Consider the following 15,879-nt stretch of genomic DNA (forward strand, 5'->3'; position numbering starts at 1 on the left):
CGGCTGCCAATCAAGCGGCGCAGATCTGAACTATCAGCGTGTTTTAAGATTTGACACATTATTGGTAAGGTTTAAATCTCAAATTTTGGTCTTCAGCTGAGTTGTGCCTGTAAGTAGCCTTAGCGATGAACTTTGCAATATATGGCAGTACTATTTAGCTCCCAGCCGTCTGGCAAAGCTTAACAGCGTGTTGGTGCGGGAAGGCTTGAAATACCCATCACTTAGCTGATTCAAAAGCTCCCAGGTTGGTCTCACTCTCTAAAGGCTGGACAAATAACGCACATTCCAAACCTCAACATTGCTGTCGTCTGCCAGATTCGTATTCATAGTATCCAAACCGAGCCTATCTTGCAGATCAGTGGGCCAGCGCCTAGTATTACTATACAGTTGCGGAGATCCTCGCTACTAGTAGAATATATAGAGAGCGGCAACAACCACAAAGGCATTGTGAAGTGCGTTAACTAGTACGCTGAACATTGCGAAGTTCTTCCACTTCCTACACGTCCGGTAGTAGACGTTGAATACTAGGTACATACTCAAAGAATATTTCTTCATGCTCTCGCGTTGCTGTAGATCTTACTGTCTGTTCAATGTAAGTTGACCTGGAATGCAAGGCTCGCCCTAGTCACCACTAATCTAGGATATTTTCTTGTGGACGCGCATGGGAGTGGTTCTCGGACGTTCTACACCTTGACATAGCTTCCATGCTCTTTGCTTCATGGCTAGGTAGGTCTGGTACGTATGCCCCAGAGAACATACTTCGACGGCAAACTCCAGAATTCCAACGGCCGTGCCTGGTCTTAGCGTCATGGCATCCTTGACGCAGCTAGCAGCAAGGCGTTTCTCACACGCGTTCGTGGAGTCTGCAGCCACAAGAAGTGTAGCGCCATCCTCACAATTGTCGGACTCAGAAAGGGCGAAGAAGCGATTGGCCTGAGGTATTCTTAGGTCAATTCTTATACATGCTCTTCGCTGCGCCTGTGGTCTCGTTACTCCCGGAAACTGTAGGTTAGAGGCTTGCTGGCATCGAGACAAATAGACTTCAGAGACCCTTGACGGAAGTGCGGTTGCTAGGAGCATAGAACCGATCCTGGGTGATCTTTCCATGACTCTGTCGTGCCCACCTCATGATTATCTTGATATTACTTGTGAGTAGATCGAGCAGAGATCATTAACAACAGCGTGATATCTGACTCTGGTGACTTTGGGGCTCGTGAACTTCGCGAATGGAGGTCTAAGCACCCCGGCCAATAGAAGCCGTGATCTTTATCTCTGCCTCCAAGCTCCAAGAATCCTTCCCATCCAAGGTTCCGAAGGATGAACCCGCAGCGCCGAGCGGGACGCCGAGAACGGACGTGCATATCATTCCAGGGTCAACGATCAGGATGACCGCACGGCGCGCCGGCTATCAGAAAACTCAATCTATCATTGATAGTATCGATTATTCAGATCAAATTCAAAATGATTGAAAGAACTGGAGTTCGTGCAAGCTTGGTCAGTGTGGGGACTCACGAGAGAATTGGCATGGCAGCCCTACCCGACCTCCTCCGCGGTGGACATTGGAGGCTTGACGCCTCTCGGAAGAAATACGGCGTTCTTAGCGAGACTTTCCAGGCACAGGCTAGCAGTATCTGGTCTCGGATTCAACCGGATTGCCTGAGTCACCCTGACCAAGAGAAACTTCGTCTCTATCCAAGAAAGATCATCATGTCCATCAAATTCTCAAACTTTGCTGGCAACTGAGTCCGAAAACACACCAGGAGCTGATTCCAGCATCAGAAAAGATGTGATCTTGGTAGTGAGCCAAGATCTTGTCTATCACTTCAATAGAGCTTGAAAGCCCAGTAACGATTTGTGGGAGAAACGGGCTGATAAAGGTGGACCAACAAGTCATGATTGGCTGCGCAGTTGTAGATAACGGCCATGGACCTCGGAGTTTCTGACGGGAGCCCAGCCTGGCGTTCACACAGCGCAGCGCTTGATCATGTTACCCAGCTAGGCCCATGGAATGGTAGCCATGCAGGTACTTGGCGTCCAGAATGTTCTCTAGCACGGTTTGCTGGTACCCACCATCAACTCGTGGAGATGTCAAGGTTGGACTCGGAGTTGGAAAAGTTGGAGTCGGCAGACCGGCAGCGGATCAACTTGCATCAGCGGCCCGACTGCCCGTAACACCGGGATTTCTAGAGATGAACCATTGTGTCAAGTATGAAGAGTTGTTTCGGAGGAAATACGACCAGTCAGATGACAAATGGTCCTTGATCATCCTGAGTTTTATTCAAGAGAGGTGATTTTCAGGAGACCACGCTCCAGGTGGATGATTTCAGACAAATGCACAACGTCAATGGAGGGAGCGCCACGGCCGACGCCGAGAACTGTTATCATTTCCCTATCTCCAGCCAGTCTTGATCAAGACCACCAGCCAATCAGGGTACCCTGTCAGACCCAAAGAGGCTTAGCGGCCCCGAAAGCCAGGCACCCAGGCAGCTCAGATCTCACTTGTTGCTCTGGAGCGCAGCTTTCTTCTTCTGCAGTTAACCGCCTTATCCTCGTTGATTTACGTGTGTATTTTTATTATTTACGCCGATCTGTCAATGGAACTGTAATCTCAAGTTATCTTTTGCATCATCTGCTTCCCTTAGCGCGTCCTCGCGCCCATTGTTCACCTTATCAACAATTCTGCTTTCCCATAGCTCTCTGGTCTACTAGCAGCTCCCATCCAATCATCCACCATACACACTCGCCATGAATCGCCTCTCAGGCTCTTGATAGCTCGAGACGGAGCTCTCACCCCGCGATAGGAGTCTCTATCTCGTGTTGGATCAGAAGATGGGGTCCTGAATCGGATGATATCAGCCGGACAGGCGCAATCACGACGAAAGCTCGTTTAATGATACTCCCCCAGGAGGCTTGGCTCGGCAACGCCTCGACCAAAAAAAGCCCATCCCGCACGATGCGACCATGGGTGGAGCTGCGCCTAGCTTCTGGTGGTGGATCAGTTGGGTCAATTTGACTGATTCCAGAGGACGTGAGCCTGACGTCTAATCTGCAGGGAGACGGAGTACCATGGCCATGGCGTTGCTGACAATCTGACTGGTATCAGACTCTCTGCCAGACTATTATGCGGACTATTGTTATTTATCATCTCCAGTCTCCCCCTTCATGCATGTCGTTCTGCTTTTCTTTTTCCCTACATTACTTTTTTCAAGACCGCCTTAACCGATATTCCGGGGCTTCCACTGGGGCTCTGCCTTGCCTCTGACCTATATTAATCCCCATTCTCCAACTCGGCCCTTCCTCCCCCTCTGTCAAAGCTTACGGGGCCGGCCGAATACCAGTAGGATCCAGTGTGATACCTTCTTTTCATTCCTTTCTCGACGGTACCCTGTGACGATACCTTTGCTTTCGCCGCTTATCCACAATGGCCGAATATCCTGTTCCCTACAATGGGACTGGCGCAAACGGTGGAGATTCTCTCAGGGAAGATCTCAACATCTACTACAGCGTGAGTTTGTATGCAGTCAGGCATCAAGGGTCTTTGGCTGATTGTGAATATAGTCTGGTGATATTGCGTGGGTCATCATGTCAACGGCTCTCGTCCTTCTTATGATTCCCGGTGTAGGGTAAGACTGACTACCCAACCTGATAAGCCAGTAGAATGTGGCTGACAATTTTTCTCTATAGATTCTTCTACTCCGGTCTAGCTCGCCGAAAGTCTGCCCTCTCCTTGATATGGCTTTCGCTTATGTCCATCGGTGTCGTCTCGTTCCAATGGTTCTTCTGGGGTTATTCATTGGCCTTCTCTCACAGTGCCGGAAAGTACATTGGTAACTTGGATAACTTTGGGTTCAAGGGTGTCCTGGCTGCCCCTTCAGTGGGATCGAGCAAGGTCCCTGATCTTCTCTTTGCTGTCTTCCAGGGAATGTTCGCTGCGATTACGTGAGTCTCCTTTGCGGCAAGATGAAGAGACCAAGCCTAACCATGTATAGGGTTGCACTCGCTGTTGGCGCGGTTGCGGAACGTGGTCGTATGCTTCCCTGCATGATCTTCGTCTTTATTTGGAGTACTATCATCTATGACCCTGTCGCCTGCTGGACCTGGAACGCCTCCGGGTGGGTCTTCAACCTGGGTGGCTTGGACTTCGCGGGTGGTACTCCTGTCCATATTGTCTCTGGTACGACTGCTCTGGCGTACTCTCTAATGCTCGGCAAGCGCCGTGGTCACGGAACTCACGAGCTCAACTACCGCCCCCACAACGTTACCCACGTCGTTATCGGTACCGTCTTCCTCTGGGTCGGTTGGTTCGGTTTCAACGCCGGTTCCGCCCTGAGCGCTAACCTTCGCGCCGTGATGGCTGCTGTCGTTACCAACCTGGCTGCCGCTGTTGGTGGTGTTACCTGGTGCTTGCTTGACTACCGCCTGGAGAGGAAGTGGTCGACGGTTGGCTTCTGCTCCGGTGTGATTTCCGGCCTGGTCGCCATTACTCCTGGTTCCGGTTTCGTTACCCCATGGGCTGCTTTCATCTTCGGTGTTGTCGGAGCCATCTCTTGCAACTATGCGACCAAGCTCAAGTACGTCATCAAGGTCGATGATGCTCTTGATATCTTCGCCGTCCATGGAATTGGTGGTCTCGTCGGTAACCTCCTGACTGGTCTCTTTGCTGCGTAAGTTGCCATCTGAACAAGATCTCTATGAATAACTGCTAATTCAACTTTAGTAACTACATTGCTCATCTTGACGGCGTCACCGAGATCGACGGCGGCTGGATCAACCAAAACTACATCCAGCTCGGCTACCAGCTCGCCGACTCTGTCTCTGGAATGGCCTATTCCTTCTTCGGAAGCTGCCTTATTCTTTTCATCATCAACATGATCCCCGGCCTAAGCCTGCGCGCCTCAGAGGAGGACGAGATTCTTGGTATTGACGACGCCGAGATTGGCGAGTTCGCTGTATGTTCCAACCCACAATCCTACCAAAACAAGAAGCCATAATACTAACTAGCCTCTCACAGTATGACTATGTCGAACTTACCCGCGACGTCATCAATGCCACCACGGAGCAAATCGACGGTGCCTCCAAGCGCAGCACTACTCCCCCAGGCGCCGTTGACCCCTCCACGGAACTCAAGGCGTAAATAATGAACCTACCACTCGAGGTTGCGAGCGATATAAGATGGACAGAATAGGACAGCATCACAGCGCAAGTGTTTCCACAATCTGCCTGCCTGTTTGACGCTTCTTATTCATCTATCTATCTATACCTATCCACCTCTCTCTCTTTCTTTGTTTATAGTGATGATATGATATCAATTTCCTTGTCTTCATGTGTATTGCAGGGCGCAGGGTTACGCTGTCTGTTTGTTTGTCCGTCCAGGGTTGTATATATAGGACACGGACTGCTTTTCCCTCTTCCTCGTTTTCCATTCTCTGAGCTCTCGTTTTATATCCTACTTAATTCTACTATAATCTTCAATACTCACCTACTTCCTACCTTGCCTTAAGCTGTCCGTGTCCTACCCATGTCCTGCGGACAATACCGCTTAACCACTATTGCAACCTTTCGCATCTCTCTGTCATTCGCATCTCTCTGTCATTCGCATCTCTCTGTCATTCGCATCTCTCTGTCAACGAACTGTGTTCGAACGTTTCCTTGAATGTCCGGGATACCCATGCTTTAACTTAGTTACTTGTCTGCACACTAGTTCTGAATCTTATACTTCTAAATAGGTACACACACAGGCGTACTATCAATTATTCGGGTAGACAACAATCACTGCGTACAGAGCAATACAAATGTATGAAGCTCCTCATGGTGTGATCAGGTGGATTCATTTGGCCCGATATTGTATAGAGGTCTTTGGACTCCGCTGACTTGAGATGAGCCTACGTTGGTCTTATTTCTATCATTTGGATCTGATTAGTCTATTTAGTCTTTTGACTCATCGTGTTGGTGAGAACTGTTAGTGTGTCTCACAGAGTTCGGATGCAGGTCGGAGGGTTACAAAATTCTGCGTGGAGAAGTGACTCGCCGCGGGCATTTTGCGATGGGAATCCTAATTTTGACTCTGCTTGCATCGAATAGTCTGATGTACAAAGTGATGAGGGGTGAAGCCACTTATGACTAGCAAGGCATAGCTATGCAAAGGGAGGTGATAATCAGATTAGACAGAATCTCTACAAATTTCAGAGAAGTTAGGGCGGAAAGGATAGCACTTGTATGGCTGAATTGCTTTTCAAGATAAGTATGTGCTATTCGTTTCGAGCCTTTCGGCCGCAAGAATTTAGAAACAGAGAATTCAAGAGCGCTCAAACCAAAACATTTGACTGACAAACACCCATACGGAGGAAACTAGAAGTCCGCGTAGGTTTATCAAGGGTATTACTGTGAGCATGTCTCAATTCGCCACTACGGAACAAAAGTTCATTCCTCACCCTCGATGAGCTCCTCCTCGACACCGCTATAAAGTCGTTAGCTCGTGTATAACAAGAATTGGTCGGAGACACTTACTACTCCTCCTCACCCTCGGAGATGGAGGCGTCCTGGTACTGCTGGTACTCCGAGACGAGATCGTTCATGTTGCTCTCAGCCTCAGTGAACTCCATCTCGTCCATACCCTCACCAGTGTACCAATGCAAGAAAGCCTTGCGACGGAACATAGCAGTGAACTGGTCACCAACACGCTTGAAGAGCTCCTGGATGGAGGTGGAGTTTCCGATGAAAGTGGAGGACATCTTGAGGCCACGGGGAGGAATGGAGCAGAGGGCGGTCTGGATGTTGTTGGGAATCCACTCGACGAAGTAGGACTGGTTCTTGCTCTGGATGTTGCGCATCTGGTCCTCAACTTCCTTCATGGAGACACGGCCACGGCTGGAATATGTCAGTTAACAGTACAGCCACACAAATGCAGAGATACATACAAGATGGCAGAGCAGGTGAGGTAACGGCCGTTGCGGAAGTCAGAAGCAGCCATCATGTTCTTGGGGTCGAACATCTGCTGGGTCAACTCGGGAACGGAGACGGCACGGAAAGAGTAGGCGCCACGGCTGGTCAGAGGAGCGAAGCCGACCATGAAGAAGTGCAGACGAGGGAAGGGAACCATGTTGACAGCCAACTTGCGCAGGTCAGAGTTAAGCTGACCAGGGAAACGAAGGCAGGTGGTGACACCGGACATGACGGCGGAGACGAGGTGGTTCAGGTCACCGTAGGAGGGGTTGTTGAGCTTGAGGGTGCGCATGCAAATGTCGTAGAGAGCCTAGACACGTCAGAACACGTAAACTATCCCAGGCTTCTGGAACGTACCTCGTTGTCGATACAGAAGGTCTCGTCGGAGTGCTCAACAAGCTGGTGAACGGAGAGGGTGGCGTTGTAAGGCTCAACAACGGTGTCGGAGACCTTAGGGGAGGGAACGACGGAGAAGGTGGCCATCATGCGGTCGGGGAACTCCTCACGGATCTTGGAGATGAGGAGTGTACCCATACCGGCACCGGTACCACCACCGAGGGAGTGAGTGATCTGGAAACCCTGGAGGCAGTCGCAAGCCTCAGCCTCACGACGGACGACATCAACAACGTTGTCGACAAGTTCGGCACCCTCAGTGTAGTGACCCTTGGCCCAGTTGTTACCAGCACCGGACTGGCCGAAGACGAAGTTGTCGGGGCGGAAGAGCTGGCCGAAGGGACCGGCGCGGACGGCGTCCATGGTGCCGGGCTCGAGATCGACGAGGACGGCACGGGGAACGTATTTGTTGCCGCTGGCCTGGACAAAGTTAGACACACAACCAAGCCATTTGTATTATATCCGCAACACTGACCTCGTTGAAGTAGACGTTCATACGCTCGAGCTGGAGGTCGGAGGTGCCATTGTAACTGCTTCCCATCAGGTTTCTGTTCCGTTGTGTTTTTCGTCGGCGTCCAAGAGAGGGTGCACTCACACACCAGAGCCATCGAGGCCGTGTTCACCAGAGATGGTTTGCCTAGAACCGTGTCAGCACCGATACAACGCGGAAGCAAACAACTGTTGGCCGAAAATTTTCGACATACCAGAAAGCAGCACCGATTTGGTTACCCTGTTATCACCCATCACCAAGGTTAGTTTGTATTCTTCCCGTCGTACCTAAATCGCTAACACGTCGTCACTTACGCATTGACCGGTCTGGAGGTGAACCTGTTACGACGAAAACAACGGTTAGCAAGGTCAATCTCATGGCATGTAGAACTAGTGGGGTCCCTGTTGCCCCCTAACGGGTAAGAGGACCCCTCAAGACGCGTCAAAATAAGAGGGGTTAACGTACGATCTCACGCATTGTGAAGGCGGGGGAAAGGTTTAATGATTAAAAAAGGATATATGCAGGAGCAATCGGAATTGAAGTGGATGAAGGAGACTGGGGAACAGCCGGGAATCGTGGAGAGGAGAAGGAGAGGAGAGGAGCGAGATCAGGAGAGAAGGAAAGTTGGGTTGGGGTTTGCTGGTTGAGCGGTGAAGGCGAGGCCAGCGAACACTAGCAGAGTCTCAGAAAAGATCAACAAACAGCAAAAAGGGGCCAGCGCCAGGTCCGGTCACGGGATCTCCACCATCAGGAACGAACCACAAATCAACCCACTTCACGCGAACCAGACTCGGGCCTCCACCATGCAACTTGCGATATGAAAAAGTCATGATGCAGCAACTGCTTAGCCATAGCATTGGCCATCCTCTACTTGCGTGTTTGCCTAATAGTCCAACAAAATTGTGGAATACCAGCAAGGCTTCTTTGCCAAACATGCCCCAAAAAAGGTGCTTCGTTAGCCCGCAGGCCAAATTCTAGACTAACTACAAAGATACCAAGCCAACTTTCGGCCAACTCAACACCACTGTCCTGCAAACAGTCGCCTACAAGACGAGGTTTTCTTCTATGGCGCTTACTCCTCAGGACTTTATTCGTAAGACCATGTTCATTCCCTACTGATAGCTGAAGAGGGCCCTTCCTAGTCAAACCTCGTGAATGGCATTGGTAGATGCGATATTAGTGTACCCGGGCGCTAGATTTTGATTCCAGTTTATCCAGGGCTCGGCCTCCTTTTTGCTTTCAGCAACCATGCAGTGGCGGCGATCCCTGATCTTGCACCGTTTCCGGAGCCAGCACCTTGTGGGCACCAAACCAAACCTGTTTTTGAAGCTCTCCATATGGCGATGAGATATATGTACGCAGTATACATGATCGTCCCCGCTTCAGAATAATAGAGCCAGGACCCTGGGACGGTACGTGCGGAAGCTTAAAGAGCAGATCACGTTCTATTGCTAGAACTTGTATGTAGTACAGCGACCAAGGCCGACCCAGGTGCGCGCCTGAGGCAGCCGCGGTCTCGCCCTTCCTGTGCAAGGCTTATAGCTTCGCCAAGCAGAGTCCGTTCACCCTGCGGTCTGGACTCTGACTTAGAATATTTACCCCACGGGCAGGAATCGGCAAGCCGTGGCCGACCCGTTTGTGTGGACGACTCTCTAGTCAAATACCTTATCTCCAATATACGGTCATCTCGGCTGACAGTATCTCAGTCCTGCCGCTACTCACAGGCCGTACCTCCTAATTACATGGGCGGGCCGTCATTCTGGGCACTCACTCCCTGGCCCTTTTCCTGTATGCTCGGCTGCATACATTTGTAGACAGGGAGTTAGATTGATAGGTAGGTTCTATTTTGCTTCTTCAGTTGGCAATTCATTTTCCCTTAATCTATATACGATGCTCAGTATCCACATGAACCAGTGGTTGTCCCTCCGCGCATTCTATCAAGGCTGGGACGGCGCCTTATTCATAAACTCGATGAAGCTGACTGTGAGCCTTCGCTTCCCGACAAAAGGAAGTTACCACGCCTGAGCAACGCGGCTATATCAATAATTACATGCCCATCCCTGTCGCGTCTGTGAACCCTGATGGTCCATTCTATAGCACTCCTGCCCAGGGTATCGTTCCATATTCTGGAGGGCCAGGGGTTTTGGAAACCATGTCTATGGTTGATAAAAATATAGCATGATCGAGATCGTGTCGACGATATGCAGGACCTTTTGATAGACAGACCGATATATATATTAGGTTTTCAATCAGCAACGAAGTACGAAGACGGTATTTCAGGTTATCATAGGCGCATATTTGTTCCGTCTGACCGTGATACGTGAAGGTGCTCGGTTGCAGGATTTCGTCGGTTGTGGGAGGGCTCTCGGGAAGAGGAACTTCGATCGTGTCGCCGTCCAGGAAATGCGCGCCCTTCTCGTGTAAATACAGTTCAACTTCTTGAGCATTTACAAACGGGGCCGCGGCAGCGTTGTCGAACCCATTTATCCTCGTCGCATTCACCGCGTATGCATCAACAGCTGGTACAAGAGAGGTAGTGTTGACCGAATCCTCCGTAGCCGGTGTCGGGGATCCCTCAAACGGTACAAAGGCTAGTCGAACGAGCTCCTGGCTCCCCGGTCCAAGGAACCACCGAAGGTTGAACAAAAGCTCCTGGCGACTATGGAACAGTAATGAAAACTGGAAGACGCGCTTTGCGAGTTCCAGTGGATACTCGGTACCACCATTTAACAATTGAAAGCCAAAGTTGATAGTGTGATATATCAGTCTACGAACGAATGGCGAAGCATCATGCACACGAGGCTTCAAACGCTCGTCGAGCATGGTGTAGGACACGGGGTAGTGTTCTGGCCAGCCGTTGCCCAATGTATAATCAAGTATGTTGGGTTCACCAGGAAGAGTCGAATACGACAGCATATCTGTACCACTCGTATAGTCTTCATGTCCACTGGCTTCAAGGGGTTGCTGGTCAGTCGTCGTTTCCGAGTGCATGGTTGTCGAGGCTCGCCCATCTGCACACTGTTCATGATCATTCGCAACCATAAATCGCCGAATGGTCTCGTGCAACTTGCGCATCAGATTCCGATCCATCTGGTAAGATCGTGAGCGCACTAGGAAGTCAACAAAATCCACGAATGCAGAAGTCATCGACCCGATTGCTGCTTCCTGTTTGGTCAACAGGTCCCTTTCCGCGTCGTGGGCGGCCTTTTGGCGAGTACGGAACGCCTCCTGTGCCCGGCGCATTCTTGCCCGTCGGGCCTAGCATCTCATGTCAGGTCGTCCCAGAGTGTATTTTGACAGGGGGAGATATGGAGAGGATAGTTTGGGTTAGCTTACCTGAACTAGCTCACCCTCATCGGCTGATGTTTTTCGAGGACGGCCCCGCTTTGGTCTGCTGCTGGAGACGTGGTTTACCATTTTGGATTACTGGCACTGTGAAGTAAGCAGCAGAGGCAAGAAGGAGCTACAAGCACTCTTCTCTGGATCGCTGGGCAGGTTATGTCAGCTTTGTCGTGCTGTCTGACAAATTCTTGTATCACTAATCAGTTAATCTGGAGTACCCACCGAGGCTAAATTTCAGAATTCTTGGCCGATTTTTTGACAAATTTCACGGATTTTTTTTTTTTTACTCATATAGCCCTAGATTCCTGTTATTTAAATCTTGAATAAAGGTTGCACATGTTATATCTCTGAAGCGTGCTTTTTAGCTACATAGCAGGTCAACAGGAAATACTATGATTTTCCCGTCCATGTTTGTTAAAGTTAATCTACATATAACACAACTTACACCGTAGATAGAACATGACCCCCATCCTCCTCATCCTCCTCTCCCCACCCCTCCTTCCTCTCCCTCGGAATCCTGACAAAAAAAAGCGCCAGGAGCACCGCACACGCAGCGAACCCTATTCCAAGATACAAGCCATGTCGATACCCCCTCACCAGATCCTGCCCATGCCTATTTGTATACGCCTCCACCGTCCCCGCAAACCCCAACCCCGTACTCAGCCCATACGACAACAGCGTCCCAATCAGCGACCCGGCAACCCCTTGCTGTTGTCTTTTGACCGTATTACTCGCGATAATCTGCGCCGCCGTGAAGAGGAAATCCGGCCCGAAGGCCGTGAATATCATCGCGGGGAATACCTGCGCCCAGTAGCTCTGCCGCGCGGGCATCGTCGCGATTAGGATGTTCGCTGCACACGAGGACAGCGATCCGATTGCAAGGATATACTGCGCGGGTAAGTGCCGGACGAGTTTTGCGCTTATGATCGCTGCCCCGGTGCCGAAGACGGCGAGGGTTGCGTAGCTGGCGCCGTTGAGGAAGAGAGAGTAGTCTCTGATTGTCAAGTTCCAGGCGCTCATGTACCACAGTACGATTCCGACGCTCATGAAAGCTAGGAAAGTGGATAGTGTCATGAGGCCGAAGGAAGGTGCGCCCCAGATGTTGAAAGGTAGGATGGGGTCTTTTGCGAATTTGGATTCTCAGATTGCGAATGCGGCGATGTGCAGGAGGGCAATTATTAAGATGATGTACTCATAGGGTTCGTCCCAGCCTACAATAGGTGCTTGACTATGGCTCTGTTAGCCGCGGGATAAACTGGATGTGAACGAATAGGTGTGAAGTACTCACTTCCAAACAAAGTTGAATAGGATGAGGCCGGCAACTCCAAAGTAGGCCCCGATATAGTCAATGCGCCCTCCTTTGTCGAAGGGCTCTGGTTCGCCAGGGACAATGAAGGCGAATAACGCGAATCCCAGGGTTCCCAGAATAGCCCTAATCGCATATCAGCAACCGCATCCGTAAGATAGACCGATGCCACTCACAAAAAGAAAAACAACCACTTCCAATGCGTCAGCTGCCCGAAGAAGCCCGGAATCACACTTCCTCCCGCGGCTCCTATGGGAGCCATTGCCCCAAACAATCCAACTGAGATATTCCGCATCTTTCCAGGGGGGAAGGTGATCGTCAACAGGGCGATAGCATTCGGCATCATGAATGCACCGCCGATGCCGCTTAGGGCTCGCATTACGGACAGTGAGATTATATTTCTCATGAATCCGGATATGAGGTGGAATATCACCCACCACCCACCAGCGGCGACGACGGTATTCTTGTGTCCGTAAATGGCACCAACACGACCACCCATGAGAATGAATGCGCCTTGCGTTAATCTATACCCAATAAAAACCTAATTAGACAAATGTATTGAGAAGTGAATGCAGAACTTACGGGTAGGATGCTACAATCCACGTTGCTTGGTGTGGTGTCGCGCCAATATCCTCTGCAATGTCAAAGCATGCATTGATGCCGGCTCCGTACGGGACCATCTATCTGGTATCAGCAACAAACTCCAAGGGCGCATATGGAAGTGTGCGAATCACCTGCACTAGCTGACAAAGAATAATCGAAGCAGATATAAGAACGCTGCGAATGTTTCCATGGCCCTGTTTCTTTTCGGACCCTGAGCCGCCGGGTCTCATCTCAGTGGTCAGGATAAGTTCGGACATTCTATGTTTAGTCAGAAGTCTGGCTGGGGCGTATGTAGGTTTAGCCGTGTGAGATTTGTTGCTGCCAAAAGGTCGTGGTCGAGTTGTAATATAAGGAAAAGGCTTTCCCCACTCCTTCGGAGGGATATTATAATCGGACGGATATAATAATCGACCAAACATTTACCAGAGCACTTGTACTAATAGATTTGGCAGCCATTGATTGTGACCTCTGGATATTCTGCACCTCATAATACCAAAGCCTGATCATTGCGTTTCGTTATTTGCGACTTTGTAATCTTGTATCGCTCGTAGCTCCATCAACACGCAAGTAGTAGTGATGCACCAAATACCCTTCTTGTCAGGAGCCCTTTAAATGTATATAGACGTTTCCCTACATGTTCCTGTACCGGACCGCCATTTTCACGCTCAATCCTTCAGAAATGCTGGTGTTGGGTTACAGATGGAATATGTTGATTCAAGAAGCGAATAGTAACATAGGATAAAAACCTTGATCCAGAGGAAACTTTTGTGAATCACTGCAGCACTAAAAATGTAAATTAGAATGACATGGATCTTGAGCTGGATGGTCAAAAGCTCTTCTCCTTTTTGGCTAGTTTATCTTCGTTCTCATTTAATGTGACAATGAACCCAACCAGCTTCTCCATCGCCAAAGGTGGTAGCCCTCCCCACCGTCCAGGGACCTATGGTCTGCTGAGACACCGCGGCGTTCTGACGCTCTTGATGAACATTCGTAAGTACATTATGTCTCAAAAAGCCGGTGTTCAAGTCCCAAAAGGTTTCATTGGCATCAGATAGAGCATCTCTTCTTAGAACAGATATTGCCGCAGACTCCAACGACCTGAAAAGCTGAACAGCGACCGCACGAGTGTGCAGGGTGAAGAAAATAAAAAACATTTACTTGGACGTTGGCGAACTGGCTCATGGTGAAGGTTGACGGCCCTACATCAGTCGGTAGGCAATGCATCGCCGATGAAGATGTCGCGGTCTCCGCGTCTGGTCGTCGGTTGTTGGTGCCTTAGGCAGTATATCAGTCATGTGATACACGACCTACATAGCTGTCGGTGCTCCACCTTCTGTATCACTTCGCCGGCTACCATAGGATCGAATATCATCGTTTCAAGTCTATGAATGGGCCATTCGTCATATAAGATGCCCAATTCCAAGCATGCTCCAAGCCACCACCACCACCACCACCCATGGCGTATAAGGGAGATATTCATGATCAGGCTATATTAGAACAAGATGGCCTAATTGTCCAGCGACTTAATAAATAATTGCGTTGTTGGGAATAGCTTCAAGTTTGATGGGTGCGATCATATTTTGGTGGGTGGCCGGATTAGCCGGGAATTACGTTTTCTACCATGCATCCAATCAATAAGTTAATTAGTGGAAAACGCCGTCAAACCTCCCTGCTCAGGAATCTGAAAACCATTCGTCCCAGTTGATACTTCCCCTTCCCATTTACAACAACAACCCGAGAGGTCAAATACCTCTCCCCCTTCACCATCTCAAATCCCCAGACCTTGCAGGAGACCATTGTCAGCATTTATCAACACGGAGAAATCGTCAGCCGATACCAGAGAAAGAAAAGAGGTACACACCGTCTCAGCAGTCCAAGCCGACTTCTCGTTGATTTCCAGAGTATGCACCCATAACCCTTTCCTTTCCTCGTCAACCCCAGTTCCAACCTCTCCCTCAACCAAAAACTCCCCCGTCTCACTCCCATCAACGTCAATCTCACCCCTCAAAAACCTCTCTATCACCTCTTTCCCGTCCTTAACATGCACTTTAACCTCGAAATCCGGTCTCGCAACCCCATTGTCCGAGACATTCCCACGGACAAACACACTCCTCGTCAACACCTTTCCAAACACAAAATCCTCGTGCTCCCTCTCTATCCAGTCGAGCACCCTCTTGTCCTCAATCACGGGGAGAGTCAAGCTCCCCGCTGTGCGCTGCACGAGGTCCAAATGCGTCTGGTTCTGGCCTTTGGCGTTTGTCTCGGTGTATTGCGTTAGGATGAGGTGGACTGGGGAGGAAGTTATCGCGTGGCGGATCAGGAAGGGGATTTTTTGCTGCGGGAGCTCCACTTAGCTTGGTCCTGTGCTTTGGATCTGACGGATATTGGAGGAAACAGGGGGATGGGTAGGAAGTACCAGCTTTAGAAGCAGCGGGATGTTGGATGAGAGATGTTTTTCCTGCCCGGGGCGCTGCGTTAGTATCTCATTTCCCTCTCCACCGCGCATGATATATGCGTTATATCCTCGCGGTGCTAGCTGATGAGAAGATTGGAGAGGAAACGTACAAGCACCCAGGTCCCATTCAAATCCTGCATTGAAGGGCGAGACGCCGGACGAGCATCTGGACTCTGAATCTTCAAGTCCGCCATTGAAGTCGCGGGTATGGGTATAGGTTGTTCAGGGGCTTTGCACTGGGCCATTTGGACTAGGTGTTCTTGGGAAGGTAAAGTTGATATCAATCCAAAGATTCTTGCAAGAGGTGTTCGGTGAGTTATAGAAATGCAATGGAGAAAGATGTAGCTA

At 50.0% G+C, this 15,879-nt stretch overlaps 7 protein-coding genes across 7 annotated transcripts; 1 reads left to right on the plus strand and 6 right to left on the minus strand.

Moving 5' to 3' along the window:
* Positions 1–129: 129 nt before the first annotated feature.
* BJX68DRAFT_228330 (uncharacterized protein) lies at positions 130–2,372 on the minus strand. The gene has a single exon (XM_071038841.1). It carries the CDS (start codon positions 1,105–1,107, stop codon positions 637–639), a length of 471 nt encoding a protein of 156 aa, XP_070903467.1. The 5' UTR covers positions 1,108–2,372; the 3' UTR covers positions 130–636.
* Positions 2,373–3,085: 713 nt separating this feature from the next.
* BJX68DRAFT_164093 (ammonium permease MEP2) lies at positions 3,086–5,217 on the plus strand. The gene is made up of 6 exons (XM_071036924.1): positions 3,086–3,505; positions 3,559–3,623; positions 3,685–3,939; positions 3,990–4,664; positions 4,718–4,949; positions 5,012–5,217. Exons 1-6 carry the CDS (start codon positions 3,422–3,424, stop codon positions 5,132–5,134), a joined length of 1,434 nt encoding a protein of 477 aa, XP_070903468.1. The 5' UTR covers positions 3,086–3,421; the 3' UTR covers positions 5,135–5,217.
* A 932-nt stretch (positions 5,218–6,149) lies between these two features.
* On the minus strand, positions 6,150–8,515 carry BJX68DRAFT_228341 (beta-tubulin). The gene is made up of 8 exons (XM_071038842.1): positions 8,291–8,515; positions 8,140–8,163; positions 8,040–8,065; positions 7,931–7,972; positions 7,811–7,865; positions 7,300–7,755; positions 6,918–7,252; positions 6,150–6,867 (listed from the first exon to the last, which is right to left on the minus strand). Exons 1-8 carry the CDS (start codon positions 8,300–8,302, stop codon positions 6,507–6,509), a joined length of 1,311 nt encoding a protein of 436 aa, XP_070903469.1. The 5' UTR covers positions 8,303–8,515; the 3' UTR covers positions 6,150–6,506.
* A 1,008-nt stretch (positions 8,516–9,523) lies between these two features.
* BJX68DRAFT_228346 (uncharacterized protein) lies at positions 9,524–11,341 on the minus strand. Its single transcript, XM_071038843.1, has 2 exons — positions 9,740–11,341; positions 9,524–9,659 (listed from the first exon to the last, which is right to left on the minus strand). Exon 1 carries the CDS (start codon positions 11,066–11,068, stop codon positions 9,917–9,919), a length of 1,152 nt encoding a protein of 383 aa, XP_070903470.1. The 5' UTR covers positions 11,069–11,341; the 3' UTR covers positions 9,524–9,659; positions 9,740–9,916.
* A 267-nt stretch (positions 11,342–11,608) lies between these two features.
* On the minus strand, positions 11,609–13,153 carry BJX68DRAFT_252894 (MFS transporter; the record flags this gene model as incomplete). Its single annotated transcript, XM_071042626.1, has 5 exons — positions 11,609–12,209; positions 12,360–12,395; positions 12,456–12,599; positions 12,650–12,997; positions 13,056–13,153. The coding sequence occupies 5 exons, from the start codon at positions 13,151–13,153 to the stop codon at positions 11,609–11,611; spliced, it is 1,227 nt and encodes a 408-aa protein (XP_070903471.1).
* A 732-nt stretch (positions 13,154–13,885) lies between these two features.
* Positions 13,886–14,286, minus strand: BJX68DRAFT_164191 (uncharacterized protein). Its single transcript, XM_071036925.1, has one exon. The coding sequence runs from the start codon at positions 14,228–14,230 to the stop codon at positions 13,943–13,945; it is 288 nt and encodes a 95-aa protein (XP_070903472.1). The 5' UTR covers positions 14,231–14,286; the 3' UTR covers positions 13,886–13,942.
* A 212-nt stretch (positions 14,287–14,498) lies between these two features.
* On the minus strand, positions 14,499–15,859 carry BJX68DRAFT_228354 (uncharacterized protein). The gene is made up of 4 exons (XM_071038844.1): positions 15,642–15,859; positions 15,493–15,534; positions 14,938–15,411; positions 14,499–14,858 (listed from the first exon to the last, which is right to left on the minus strand). Exons 1-4 carry the CDS (start codon positions 15,774–15,776, stop codon positions 14,736–14,738), a joined length of 774 nt encoding a protein of 257 aa, XP_070903473.1. The 5' UTR covers positions 15,777–15,859; the 3' UTR covers positions 14,499–14,735.
* Between the last annotated feature and the right edge of the window lie 20 nt (positions 15,860–15,879).

Source organism: Aspergillus pseudodeflectus (assembly GCF_044049435.1).
Source record: "Aspergillus pseudodeflectus strain CBS 756.74 chromosome Unknown BJX68scaffold_5, whole genome shotgun sequence".
In the NCBI taxonomy this organism is placed as follows: Eukaryota; Fungi; Ascomycota; class Eurotiomycetes; order Eurotiales; family Aspergillaceae; genus Aspergillus; species Aspergillus pseudodeflectus.